At 72.2% G+C, this 12,495-nt stretch overlaps 1 protein-coding gene across 2 annotated transcripts in view; it reads left to right on the plus strand.

Moving 5' to 3' along the window:
• The first annotated feature begins 920 nt into the window (after nucleotides 1-920).
• Nucleotides 921-12,495, plus strand: part of FCHSD1 (FCH and double SH3 domains 1) — a 36,985-nt gene continuing 25,410 nt past the window's right edge. Inside the window, exons 1-3 of one of the 2 annotated variants that reach the window (XM_075900015.1) lie at nucleotides 921-1,038; nucleotides 2,994-3,091; nucleotides 3,517-3,562. In XM_075900015.1, the coding sequence (XP_075756130.1) occupies nucleotides 1,018-1,038; nucleotides 2,994-3,091; nucleotides 3,517-3,562 (165 nt within the window). In that variant the 5' untranslated portion in view covers nucleotides 921-1,017. The remainder of the gene's footprint in view (nucleotides 1,039-2,993; nucleotides 3,092-3,516; nucleotides 3,563-12,495) is intronic. The other variant, XM_075900014.1, reaches the window with a different exon arrangement.

A 12,495-nucleotide genomic window follows, 5' to 3' on the forward strand; every position in this document is an offset into this window, starting at 1 on the left:
CAGGCCCTCCCTGGCCGGGCCCATGAGCCCAGCGAGCCTTTCCTGGAAAGCCAGGACGTCCCCCACCCCCGGCTCTCCATTCGGGGAGGTCTCCCCCTCCCACAACTCTCTCAGCAAGCCCAGGGGTCCTTCCCCCTCTGCACCCTGGCTCTGTCGGGGGGACCTGGCAGACCCTCGGGGCGTCTCCCTGTGCAGACAGCGGGGGGCAGGGACTCGTCCCAGTCCTGCGGGTGCCGGTGCATACAGGCCTCCAGCATCTGCCTCAGGTTCCCCTGGAACCTCCCACCAGCCCGCTGGGCCGGGCGCCGTACGCTGGGGTCCAGGTGAGCCGGCCCCGTGCGTCTCCCACAGGCACCGGAGCGGGGCCGACATGAAGTGAGGACTCCTGGGGGAACCCCCCCTGCTGAACAGGGCCAGCAGCGTCTGCCACCGTGTCTGCTCGCTAGAGGGCAGGGCCACGGCCCGGGGCAGTGGGTGGCCGTATCCATGGCTACCAGGGTGTATTTGCTCCCCGTCCGGGTGGCCTGGCCGACAGGCCCCGCTATCTCTAATGCCGCCCTCCGGAACCGCTCCTCTGTGATGGGCAGGGGCCTCCAAGCAGCTTCCCTCCCATCTCGGGCCCCCCCCCCCAGGACCGGCAGGACCGCTGCACGGCCGCCAATCTCCCCGGCCAGTAGACGTGTTGGAGCAGCCTCAGCCGGGTGCGTCGGATCCCCCGGTGCCCCCCAAATGGGACGTCATGGGCCAGATACAGCAGCTTGCAGCGATGCTTTTGGGCACCACCAGCTGCAGCTGGAGCCCCCATAGCCCCACCTTCCTGGGGGGAGCCATTCCCGGAGCGGGGGGGGGCCGCGGGGCGGGGGCCGGGGGGCGGAGCGGGGGGGGGGCCGCGGGGCGGGGCCGGAGGGCGGGGCCGGGGGCGGAGCGGGGGGGGGCCGGGGGGCGGAGCGGGGGGGCGGAGCTCGCCAGTTCCGGGCTCCTCCAGCCCCAGCGCAGGTCGCGGCGCAGCCCGGCGCGATGCAGCCGCCGCCCCGCAAGGTGAGGGGGGGCGGGCCCCGCCGGGGGGGCCCCGCTTCCCCCCCCCCGGCCGCTCCGCACTGCAGCCCGCCCGCTGGTCCGAGCGACGGCCTGGGGGCGGCCCCGGGGCAGCGGGGGGGGCTCTGGGGCGGGCTCCGGGGCAGCGGGGGGGTGCAGCAAGGGGAGGCCCGGGTGCAGTGCGGGGGGGGCTCTGGGGCGGGCCCCGGGGCAGCGGGGGATGCAGCAAGGGGAGGCCCGGGGGCAGCGGGGGGGTGCAGCAAGGGGAGGCCCGGGTGCAGTGCGGGGGGGGCTCTGGGGCGGGCCCCAGGGCAGCGGGGGGTGCAGCAAGGGGAGGCCCGGGTGCAGTGCGGGGGGGGCTCTGGGGCGGGCCCCAGGGCAGCGGGGGGTGCAGCAAGGGGAGGCCCGGGTGCAGTGCGGGGGGGGCTCTGGGGCGGGCCCCGGGGCAGCGGGGGGTGCAGCAAGGGGAGGCCCGGGGGCAGCGGGGGGTGCAGCAAGGGGAGGCCCGGGGGCAGCGGGGGGGGGCTCTGGGGCGGGCCCCGGGGCAGCGGGGGGTGCAGCAAGGGGAGGCCCGGGGGCAGCGGGGGGGTGCAGCAAGGGGAGGCCCGGGTGCAGTGCGGGGGGGGCTCTGGGGCGGGCCCCAGGGCAGCGGGGGGTGCAGCAAGGGGAGGCCCGGGTGCAGTGCGGGGGGGGCTCTGGGGCGGGCCCCAGGGCAGCGGGGGGTGCAGCAAGGGGAGGCCCGGGTGCAGTGCGGGGGGGGCTCTGGGGCGGGCCCCAGGGCAGCGGGGGGTGCAGCAAGGGGAGGCCCGGGGGCAGCGGGGGGGGGCTCTGGGGCGGGCCCCGGGGCAGCGGGGGGTGCAGCAAGGGGAGGCCCGGGGGCAGCGGGGGGGTGCAGCAAGGGGAGGCCCGGGTGCAGTGCGGGGGGGGCTCTGGGGCAGGCCCCAGGGCAGCGGGGGGTGCAGCAAGGGGAGGCCCGGGTGCAGTGCGGGGGGGGCTCTGGGGCGGGCCCCGGGGCAGCGGGGGGTGCAGCAAGGGGAGGCCCGGGGGCAGCGGGGGGGTGCAGCAAGGGGAGGCCCGGGTGCAGTGCGGGGGGGGCTCTGGGGCGGGCCCCAGGGCAGCGGGGGGTGCAGCAAGGGGAGGCCCGGGTGCAGTGCGGGGGGGGCTCTGGGGCGGGCCCCGGGGCAGCGGGGGGTGCTGCAAGGGGAGGCCCGGGGGCAGCGGGGGGTGCAGCAAGGGGAGGCCCGGGGGGCAGCGGGGGGGGGCTCTGGGGCGGGCCCCGGGGCAGCGGGGGGTGCAGCAAGGGGAGGCCCGGGGGCAGCGGGGGGGTGCAGCAAGGGGAGGCCCGGGTGCAGTGCGGGGGGGGCTCTGGGGCGGGCCCCAGGGCAGCGGGGGGTGCAGCAAGGGGAGGCCCAGGTGCAGTGCGGGGGGGGCTCTGGGGCGGGCCCCGGGGCAGCGGGGGGGTGCAGCAAGGGGAGGCCCGGGGGCAGCGGGGGGGTGCAGCAAGGGGAGGCCCGGGTGCAGTGCGGGGGGGGCTCTGGGGCGGGCCCCAGGGCAGCGGGGGGTGCAGCAAGGGGAGGCCCGGGTGCAGTGCGGGGGGGGCTCTGGGGCGGGCCCCGGGGCAGCGGGGGGTGCAGCAAGGGGAGGCCCGGGGGCAGCGGGGGGTGCAGCAAGGGGAGGCCCGGGGGCAGCGGGGCGGGCTCTGGGGCGGGCCCCGGGGCAGCAGGGGGTGCAGCAAGGGGAGGCCCGGGGGCAGCGGGGGGGGGGGCTCTGGGGCGGGCCCCGGGGCAGCAGGGGGTGCAGCAAGGGGAGGCCCGGGGGCAGCGGGGGGGGGGGGCAGGAAGGGGAGGCCCGGGTGCAGTGCGGGGGGGGCTCTGGGGCGGGCCCCAGGGCAGCGGGGGGTGCAGCAAGGGGAGGCCTGGGGGCAGCCCTGCCCTGACCCAGCCCGGCTCCCTGGGCAGGTGCGGCTGAGCCAGGAGGTGAAGGTCCGCTGCCTGGAGCAGCTGTCCAGCCTGCAGGGCAAGCAGCAGCGGGAGGCGGAGCTCTTGGAGGACATCAGGTACCCGGGGAGCGCCCGGAACGGGGAGGGGGGGCCGGGGGACCCCGGGCTCTGGCCGCACAGCACCGGCCCAAGCAGGCGGCGCCTGGCCACGCTCGCTCGGTGCCTGTGGGTCGTGGCTCGCTGGGGGCTGGGGCTGACCCGCGGCGGGGCCCTTGGGAGGGCGCTGGGAGAGCCCCAGGGGTGCAGGGCGGGCCGGGGAGCAGCAGGGCTCATTGTAAATACCTTTAGCAGCCTGCCGGGGTCCCAGAGGCCCACGGGGGGGCAACACGCCCCCCCCAGCTGTGCTGTAAGCCGCCCCAGGGGACGTGGGCTTGGGGTCCGGGCCCTGCACGGTGGCTGGGGGCTGCAGCGGAGCCATGTGCCGGGAAGGGAGGACAGGCTGGGCTGGGTGCAGGCTGCCACTCACCGTGCTGTCCCTACAGGTCCTACAGCAAGCAGCGGGCTGCCATCGAGCGGGAGTATGGGCAGGTAAGGAGAGGCCAGGACAGGGAACTGAAACACAGGCCGTGGCGGGGCGGGACTGAAGCGATGTGGGTCTCAGGCTGTGGCGGGGGTGGGACTGAAGCGATGTGGGTCGCAGGCCGTGGCGGGGCGGGACTGAAGCGATGTGGGTCGCAGGCCCTGGCGGGGCGGGACTGAAGCGATGTGGGTCGCAGGCCGTGGCGGGGCGGGACTGAAGCGATGTGGGTCGCAGGCCGGGGCGGGGCGGGACTGAAGCGATGTGGGTCTCAGGCTGTGGCGGGGGTGGGACTGAAGCGATGTGGGTCGCAGGCCGTGGCGGGGCGGGACTGAAGCGATGTGGGTCGCAGGCCCTGGTGGGGCGGGACTGAAGCGATGTGGGTCGCAGGCCGTGGCGGGGCGGGACTGAAGCGATGTGGGTCGCAGGCCGGGGCGGGGCGGGACTGAAGCGATGTGGGTCGCAGGCCGGGGCGGGGCGGGACTGAAGCGATGTGGGTCGCAGGCCGGGGCGGGGCGGGACTGAAGCGATGTGGGTCGCAGGCCGGGGCGGGACTGAAGCGATGTGGGTCGCAGGCCGTGGCGGGGGCGGGACTGAAGCGATGTGGGTCGCAGGCCGTGGCGGGGCGGGACTGAAGCGATGTGGGTCGCAGGCCGTGGCGGGGCGGGACTGAAGCGATGTGGGTCGCAGGCCGTGGCGGGGCGGGACTGAAGCGATGTGGGTCGCAGGCCCTGGCGGGGCGGGACTGAAGCGATGTGGGTCGCAGGCCGTGGCGGGGCGGGACTGAAGCGATGTGGGTCGCAGGCCGGGGCGGGGCGGGACTGAAGCGATGTGGGTCGCAGGCCGGGGCGGGGCGGGACTGAAGCGATGTGGGTCGCAGGCCCTGGCGGGGCGGGGCGGGACTGAAGCGATGTGGGTCGCAGGCCGGGCGGGACTGAAGCGATGTGGGTCGCAGACCCTGGCGGGGTGGGACTGAAGCGATGTGGGTCGCAGACCCTGGCGGGGTGGGACTGAAGCGATGTGGGTCGCAGGCTGTGGCGGGGTGGGGTGGGACTGAAGCGATGTGGGTCGCAGGCCTGGCGGGGTGGGACTGAAGCGATGTGGGTTGCAGGCTGTGGTGGGGTGGGGCGTGACTGAAGTGATGTGGGTTGCAGGCTGGGGCGGGGCGGGACTGAAGTGATGTTGGTCGCAGGCCTGGCGGGGTGGGACTGAAGCGATGTGGGTCGCAGGCTGGGGCGGGGCGGGACTGAAGTGATGTTGGTCGCAGGCCTGGCGGGGTGGGACTGAAGCGATGTGGGTCGCAGGCTGTGGCGGGGTGGGGTGGGACTGAAGCGATGTGGGTCGCAGGCCCTGGTGGGGCGGGACTGAAGCGATGTGGATCGCAGGCCGTGGCGGGGCGGGACTGAAGCGATGTGGGTCGCATGCCTGGCGGGGGTGGGACTGAAGCGATGTGGGTCGCAGGCCGTGGCAGGGCGGGACTGAAGCGATGTGGGTCTCAGGCTGTGGCGGGGCGGGACTGAAGCGATGTGGGTCGCAGGCTGTGGCGGGGTGGGGCGGGACTGAAGCGATGTGGGTCGCAGGCTGTGGCGGGGTGGGGCGGGACTGAAGCGATGTGGGTCGCAGGCCCTGGCGGGGCGGGACTGAAGCGATGTGGGTCGCAGGCCCTGGCGGGGCGGGACTGAAGCGATGTGGGTCGCAGGCCCTGGCGGGGCGGGACTGAAGCGATGTGGGTCGCAGGCCCTGGCGGGGCGGGACTGAAGCGATGTGGGTCGCAGGCCCTGGCGGGGCGGGACTGAAGCGATGTGGGTCGCAGGCCCTGGCGGGGCGGGACTGAAGCGATGTGGGTCGCAGGCTCTGGCGGGGCGGGACTGAAGCGATGTGGGTCGCAGGCTCTGGCGGGGCGGGACTGAAGCGATGTGGGTCGCAGGCCGGGGCGGGACTGAAGCGATGTGGGTCGCAGGCTGTGGCGGGGCGGGACTGAAGCGATGTGGGTCGCAGGCCCTGGTGGGGCGGGACTGAAGCGATGTGGGTCGCAGGCCCTGGCGGGGCGGGACTGAAGCGATGTGGGTCGCAGGCCCTGGCGGGGCGGGACTGAAGCGACGTGGGTCGCAGGCCCTGGCGGGGCGGGACTGAAGCGACGTGGGTCGCAGGCCCTGGTGGGGCGGGACTGAAGCGACGTGGGTCGCAGGCCCTGGCGGGGCGGGACTGAAGCGATGTGGGTCGCAGGCCCTGGCGGGGCGGGACTGAAGCGATGTGGGTCGCAGGCCCTGGCGGGGCGGGACTGAAGCGACGTGGGTCGCAGGCCCTGGCGGGGCGGGACTGAAGCGACGTGGGTCGCAGGCCCTGGCGGGGCGGGACTGAAGCGACGTGGGTCGCAGGCCCTGGCGGGGCGGGACTGAAGCGACGTGGGTCGCAGGCCCTGGCGGGGCGGGACTGAAGCGATGTGGGTCGCAGGCCCTGGCGGGGCGGGACTGAAGCGATGTGGGTCGCAGGCCCTGGCGGGGCGGGACTGAAGCGATGTGGGTCGCAGGCCCTGGCGGGGCGGGACTGAAGCGATGTGGGTCGCAGGCCCTGGCGGGGCGGGACTGAAGCGATGTGGGTCGCAGGCCCTGGCGGGGCGGGACTGAAGCGATGTGGGTCGCAGGCCCTGGCGGGGCGGGACTGAAGCGATGTGGGTCGCAGGCCCTGGCGGGGCGGGACTGAAGCGATGTGGGTCGCAGGCCTGGCGGGGGCGGGACTGAAGCGATGTGGGTCGCAGGCCCTGGCGGGGCGGGACTGAAGCGATGTGGGTCGCAGGCCCTGGCGGGGCGGGACTGAAGCGATGTGGGTCGCAGGCTGTGGCGGGGCGGGACTGAAGCGATGTGGGTCGCAGGCCTGGCGGGGGCGGGACTGAAGCGATGTGGGTCGCAGGCCCTGGCGGGGCGGGACTGAAGCGATGTGGGTCGCAGGCCCTGGCGGGGCGGGACTGAAGCGATGTGGGTCGCAGGCCCTGGCGGGGCGGGACTGAAGCGATGTGGGTCGCAGGCCCTGGCGGGGCGGGACTGAAGCGATGTGGGTCGCAGGCTGTGGCGGGGCGGGACTGAAGCGATGTGGGTCGCAGGCCCTGGTGGGGCGGGACTGAAGCGACGTGGGTCGCAGGCCCTGGCGGGGCGGGACTGAAGCGACGTGGGTCGCAGGCCCTGGCGGGGCGGGACTGAAGCGATGTGGGTCGCAGGCCCTGGCGGGGCGGGACTGAAGCGATGTGGGTCGCAGGCCCTGGCGGGGCGGGACTGAAGCGATGTGGGTCGCAGGCCCTGGTGGGGCGGGACTGAAGCGATGTGGGGCGGGACTGAAGCGATGTGGGTCGCAGGCCCTGGCAGGGCGGGACTGAAGCGATGTGGGTCGCAGGCCCTGGCGGGGCGGGACTGAAGCGATGTGGGTCGCAGGCCCTGGCGGGGCGGGACTGAAGCGATGTGGGTCGCAGGCCGTGGCGGGGCGGGACTGAAGCGATGTGGGTCGCAGGCCTGGCGGGGGCGGGACTGAAGCGATGTGGGTCGCAGGCCCTGGCGGGGCGGGACTGAAGCGATGTGGGTCGCAGGCCCTGGCGGGGCGGGACTGAAGCGATGTGGGTCGCAGGCCGTGGCGGGGCGGGACTGAAGCGATGTGGGTCGCAGGCCTGGCGGGGGCGGGACTGAAGCGATGTGGGTCGCAGGCCCTGGCGGGGCGGGACTGAAGCGATGTGGGTCGCAGGCCCTGGCGGGGCGGGACTGAAGCGATGTGGGTCGCAGGCCCTGGCGGGGCGGGACTGAAGCGATGTGGGTCGCAGGCCGTGGCGGGGCGGGACTGAAGCGATGTGGGTCGCAGGCTGTGGCGGGGCGGGACTGAAGCGATGTGGGTCGCAGGCCCTGGTGGGGCGGGACTGAAGCGACGTGGGTCGCAGGCCCTGGCGGGGCGGGACTGAAGCGACGTGGGTCGCAGGCCCTGGCGGGGCGGGACTGAAGCGATGTGGGTCGCAGGCCCTGGCGGGGCGGGACTGAAGCGATGTGGGTCGCAGGCCCTGGCGGGGCGGGACTGAAGCGATGTGGGTCGCAGGCCCTGGCGGGGCGGGACTGAAGCGATGTGGGTCGCAGGCCCTGGTGGGGCGGGACTGAAGCGATGTGGGGCGGGACTGAAGCGATGTGGGTCGCAGGCCCTGGCAGGGCGGGACTGAAGCGATGTGGGTCGCAGGCCCTGGCGGGGCGGGACTGAAGCGATGTGGGTCGCAGGCCCTGGTGGGGCGGGACTGAAGCGATGTGGGGCGGGACTGAAGCGATGTGGGTCGCAGGCCCTGGCGGGGCGGGACTGAAGCGATGTGGGTCGCAGGCCCTGGCGGGGCGGGACTGAAGCGACGTGGGTCGCAGGCCCTGGCGGGGCGGGACTGAAGCGATGTGGGTCGCAGGCCTGGCGGGGGCGGGACTGAAGTGATGTGGGTCGCAGGCCTGGCGGGGGCGGGACTGAAGCGATGTGGGTCGCAGGCCCTGGCGGGGCGGGACTGAAGCGATGTGGGTCGCAGGCCTGGCGGGGGCGGGACTGAAGTGATGTGGGTCGCAGGCCTGGCGGGGGCGGGACTGAAGCGATGTGGGTCGCAGGCCCTGGCGGGGCGGGACTGAAGCGATGTGGGTCGCAGGCCGTGGCGGGGCGGGACTGAAGCGATGTGGGTCGCAGGCCCTGGCGGGGTTACTCCAAGGCAGTTAGCATGAGGAGTCCCAGCTGCTTGGCAGCCATCCTGAGTCACGGCTCAGAGCTCCCCGGCCGGGCCCGCTGCGCGGCGCCGAGAACTGGCCTGTTCCCGTGGCTCTGAGCCGGGCAGGAGCCCAGTGCCAGCCGGGGTGGCAGGTCCCCCGGGAGCCTGTGGCGGGAGACGTGGCTGTGGAGACGTGGCTGGGTTGGGCCCGGAGGAGCCTCGGAGCCTCTGGTGCATGCGAGGGAGCCCTGGCCCGGGGCAGGGCTCTGGTGGTACGTCTACACTACAGCGCTAATTAGTTAATTCGAACTAAGCTAATTCGAACTAACGTGTCTAGACCTAAAAACTAGTTTGAATTAGCGTTTTGCTATTTCGAACTAGCAAGTCCACACCGAGTGGACCCTGAAGCGGGGTTAAGGATGGCCGGAAGCAGTGCCGGCAGGGCATCAGAGGAGGACTTAGAGCGTTGAGCTGCTGCCTCAGGCTAGCCGAGGGCTGCGCTTAAAGGGACCCGACCCCCACCCCGGACAGACAGTTCTCAGGGTTCCCCGCTTGCAAAGCAGTCCTGGCTTGGAGTGCCCGGAGTACCCACACTGGGCACATCACAGCACTCGGCCATCAGCCCGGCTACACTTGCCGCAGGCTGCCATCTGGGGAGAGGGGGCAATTGGGGGGCTGCAGGAGAGCTTCCACCCCCAGAAGCCCGCAGAGCCAGCCCAGTCCTCCCCATCGGGGGCTCGTACCCCATTCCTCCCTCACCTCCTTCCACTTACCCCTCCCTAGCCCCCCTTCCTGATGTACAAAATAAAGGACAATTGTGTTCAAAAATAGAATCTCTCTTTATTGATCAAAACTCAGGGAGACTGGGAAAAGGAGGTGGGAGAGGGGAAGAGAGAGGCTGGGAGAGGGGAGGGCAACTACAATGATCAGAGGTTTGGAACAGGTCCCATATGAAGAGAGGCTAAAGAGACTGGTACTTTTCAGTTTAGAGGACACCAAAGGAAAGGAATGGGTAGCAGGCTTCAAACTAGTAACAGAAAGTTGTTCTTCACAAAGCAAAGAGTCAACCTGTGGAACTCCTTGCTGCAGGAGGCTGTGAAGGCTACAACTAGAACAGAGTTTAAAGGGAAGTGAGATCAAGTCATGGAGGTTGGGTCCATGGAGTGCTATTAGCCAGGGGGTAGGAGTGGTGTCCCTGCCCAAGGTTTGTGGAAGGCTGGAGGGGGATGGCACGAGACAAATGGCTTGGTCACTGTCTTCGGTCCATCCCCTCCAGGGTCCCTAGGGTTGGTCGCTGTTGGCAGACAGGCTACTGGGCTAGATGGACCTTTGGTCTGACCCAGGACGGCCATTCTAAGCTCAGGGCTCAGGGTCGGGGGTCTCAGTGGACCCCCTTGATTTTCATGCACTCCTGCTCCTGGGTGGCCAGGCTGGCAGCTCTCCTGCCCTAGACGGCCACTTTCCTGTGCCTAGTGCGGAGGTCGTGGATGAGGTCCACGATGTCTGCACTAGCCCAGGCGGGCGCTCGCCTCTTGCGGTCCTGGGCAAGCTCCCGGGAGCCGCCAGCCTGGTCCCGGGAAGAGGGGGAGGGCTGGGGGGCATCGGGTGGGTGGCTCGATCCGTGCCAGGTGCAGGGTCTGCTGGCTGGGTGCTGGCAGGCTTGCACCTGGCACGGGCACCGTAGCCAGCCCGTGCCCCGTCGCGTCTGCTGGCTGCTTCCCCCGGCGCTGGGTGCAGTAGAACTACATGGGGGGGCCTGGCCCCCTCGTGGGCCACCCATGCTGCCCCGTGTCTGGGACTCAGCGCTGATGGAGCTGGGCCCGAGGAGGGGTCGGTTCGTACAGCAAAACCCTGATGCCTCCTGCACTGTGGCTCCCCTGCTGGCTCCCCGTCCCTTTGCGCTGGGTCTTCTCCCCGCCCACCCCGATCTCTCCCTCCACCTGCTAGGGACGGACACTGACCTTGCCCTGCAGGACGCTGGCCTCGTGCGAAATGCCCATCTAGCCGGGTTGTGCCCTCAGCGTAACCCCCGGAAGCACATTCCTGTCCCAGCCTGGCTGAGCTTCACTTTGTGCCCAGCAAGTGCCTGCCATACAGTTCCAGTCCAGTCTCCTCTTCCAGGGAGCAGCTGGCTCTGGAGGGGCTAGAGCACGAGGCCCAGTTCCCTGCTCCCCTGTTGAGGGCCATGGTGCAGGCAGTTCCTTCCTGCAGCAGTGAGTTCCACAGGTTACGTCTTGCCACGGAGAACTCTCTCCTTTGCTTCATTCAGAGCATAGCCTTGTTATACCCTGCGCCACCGTGTTCTTTGGCCTGGAAAACTCCTCCCTGGCCTTCGTGGGTGCACTCTGATCTGTATCACGTTGTGGATTTGGTGCAAAGGGCAAAAGGGATCATCAGCCCATCGCGAGCCGCAGGCCCAAGGGAGAAGCGGCTGCTGAACCTGCCCACGGGGGGGAGGGAGGAGACAGGAAGGCACCAGGAGAAGGAGTGGGGGCGGAGAAGGCTTTGTGGAGGCAGGAGGGAAGGCAGCGGCTGGCAGGCAAGGCCTGAGGAGCACTGGGCCGGCTGCGGGTGCGACGGCGCGTCGGGGGCCCCGACCCTGCACCCCGGCCGCGGCCAGAGGGGACTCTGCCGGCCAGTCGAGTGGAAGGGCTATTGCTTCTCAGAGACGCAGCTCCACGCTGGCAGCGGACAGGGCAGGGCCTTAGTCCTCGGGGGGGGGGGCTTCACCCCCATCCTCGGAAACATCCTCCCTTCCCCCCGCCCAGCCCCCAGCCCTGCCCCGGCTTTGTTCACGTCGCCTCCACCTAGCCCAGGAGGCAGGCTGGGCCATGCCCGCGCGCCCCTCCCCTGGGCAGAGCAGCAGGGTCACACCCAGCACACGACTGCCCAGCCCTAAGGGACGTGGGCACGCGGGCTCCTTCAGGAAACAAGACTCAGGAACGCCCCAGAGGGGGATTGAAGCAAAATGCAGGACAATGTAGCACCAGAGGGGGATGGGTGCCCCGTGCTGGGGCGGGGGGGCTGGGGACGCCCCAGAGGGGGCAGGGTGCCCCGTGCCGGGGCGGGGGGGCTGGGGACGCCCCAGAGGGGGCAGGGTGCCCCATGCTGGGGCGGGGGGGCATTGGGGACGCCCCAGAGAGGGATAGGTGCCCCGTGCCGGGGCTGGGGACGCCCCGTGCCGGGGACGGGGTGCCCCGTGCCGGGGACGGGGGGGCTGGGGATGCCCCGTGCCGGGGACGGGGTGCCCCGTGCCGGGGACGGGGGGGCTGGGGACGCCCCAGAGAGGGATAGGTGCCCCGTGCCGGGGGGGGGCATTGGGGACGCCCCAGAGGGGGCGGGGTGCCCCGTGCCGGGGCGGGGGGGCATTGGGGACGCCCCAGAGGGGCGGGGTGCTCCTGGGGCCTGCACGTGTCTCTTGCCTTTCCCCTCTCCTCAGCAGCGGGGCCGGTTCCTGGTGCTTGCTCTTGCGGCCGCGCTGTCTGCCCGCTGCTCTGGCGGGTGGGAGGCTCAGCTCGGGGTGTCTCTTGTTCACAGACACCGTCCCGTGTTGCTCCCCGCCTGCCCGGCGCCCCCCTAAGCTCTTCTCTCTCTGGTGGCTGCTGGGCGCTGAGTGGACGTCGTCCCTGCCCACGCTGATGCCTAGGCTAGCTGCCCGCCCGGCCGCGGGTGAGTACCCCGCCTGCTCTGTTGCCTTCCACCCGGCCGCGTGCTGCCCCCTTGTCCCCGCCGGGCTCCCGGGGATTGTCGGCAAAGCACGTCTGCAGGGCGGCCCCTCGGCCCCTGCGCTGGGCCCAGGGCTCGCCCGGCTTGGAGAGACGGGGCAGGCCGGGGACCCGCCGTCACTCTCCAAGCCCGCGGGTCTAGTGCAGGCGGGAGGGGACCAGCGCGGGTTGGTGGCTCCTCTCCGGTTAGCCGCGCTCCCCCGCGCCGGGTGCCTGCCTTGCTCCTGTGCCGGGGAGCAGGGCTTCTGGCCTTGAGGCCCCTTGTTCCGGCCACGCTCTGGCATCCCATGGCCTGTCCCTGAGCAAATGGGGAGGGGAGAGAGCCCAGCACCCGCCCTCCTGGGGCCTTGGGTCCCCACTGCCCCCGTGGCTGGGACCCGCATTCCCCTGCCACAGCCGGGACCCTCTGCCCCGGGGGCCCTCGGAACGCTGGGCCTGGCCTGGCCTCCGGCAGTCCCCTTGCTGCGAGGCCCCCGGGAGCCCTCTGTCCGCAGCATCCTGTGCGGCCAGCACCAGC

Source organism: Pelodiscus sinensis, chromosome 17 (assembly GCF_049634645.1).
Source record: "Pelodiscus sinensis isolate JC-2024 chromosome 17, ASM4963464v1, whole genome shotgun sequence".
In the NCBI taxonomy this organism is placed as follows: domain Eukaryota; kingdom Metazoa; phylum Chordata; order Testudines; family Trionychidae; genus Pelodiscus; species Pelodiscus sinensis.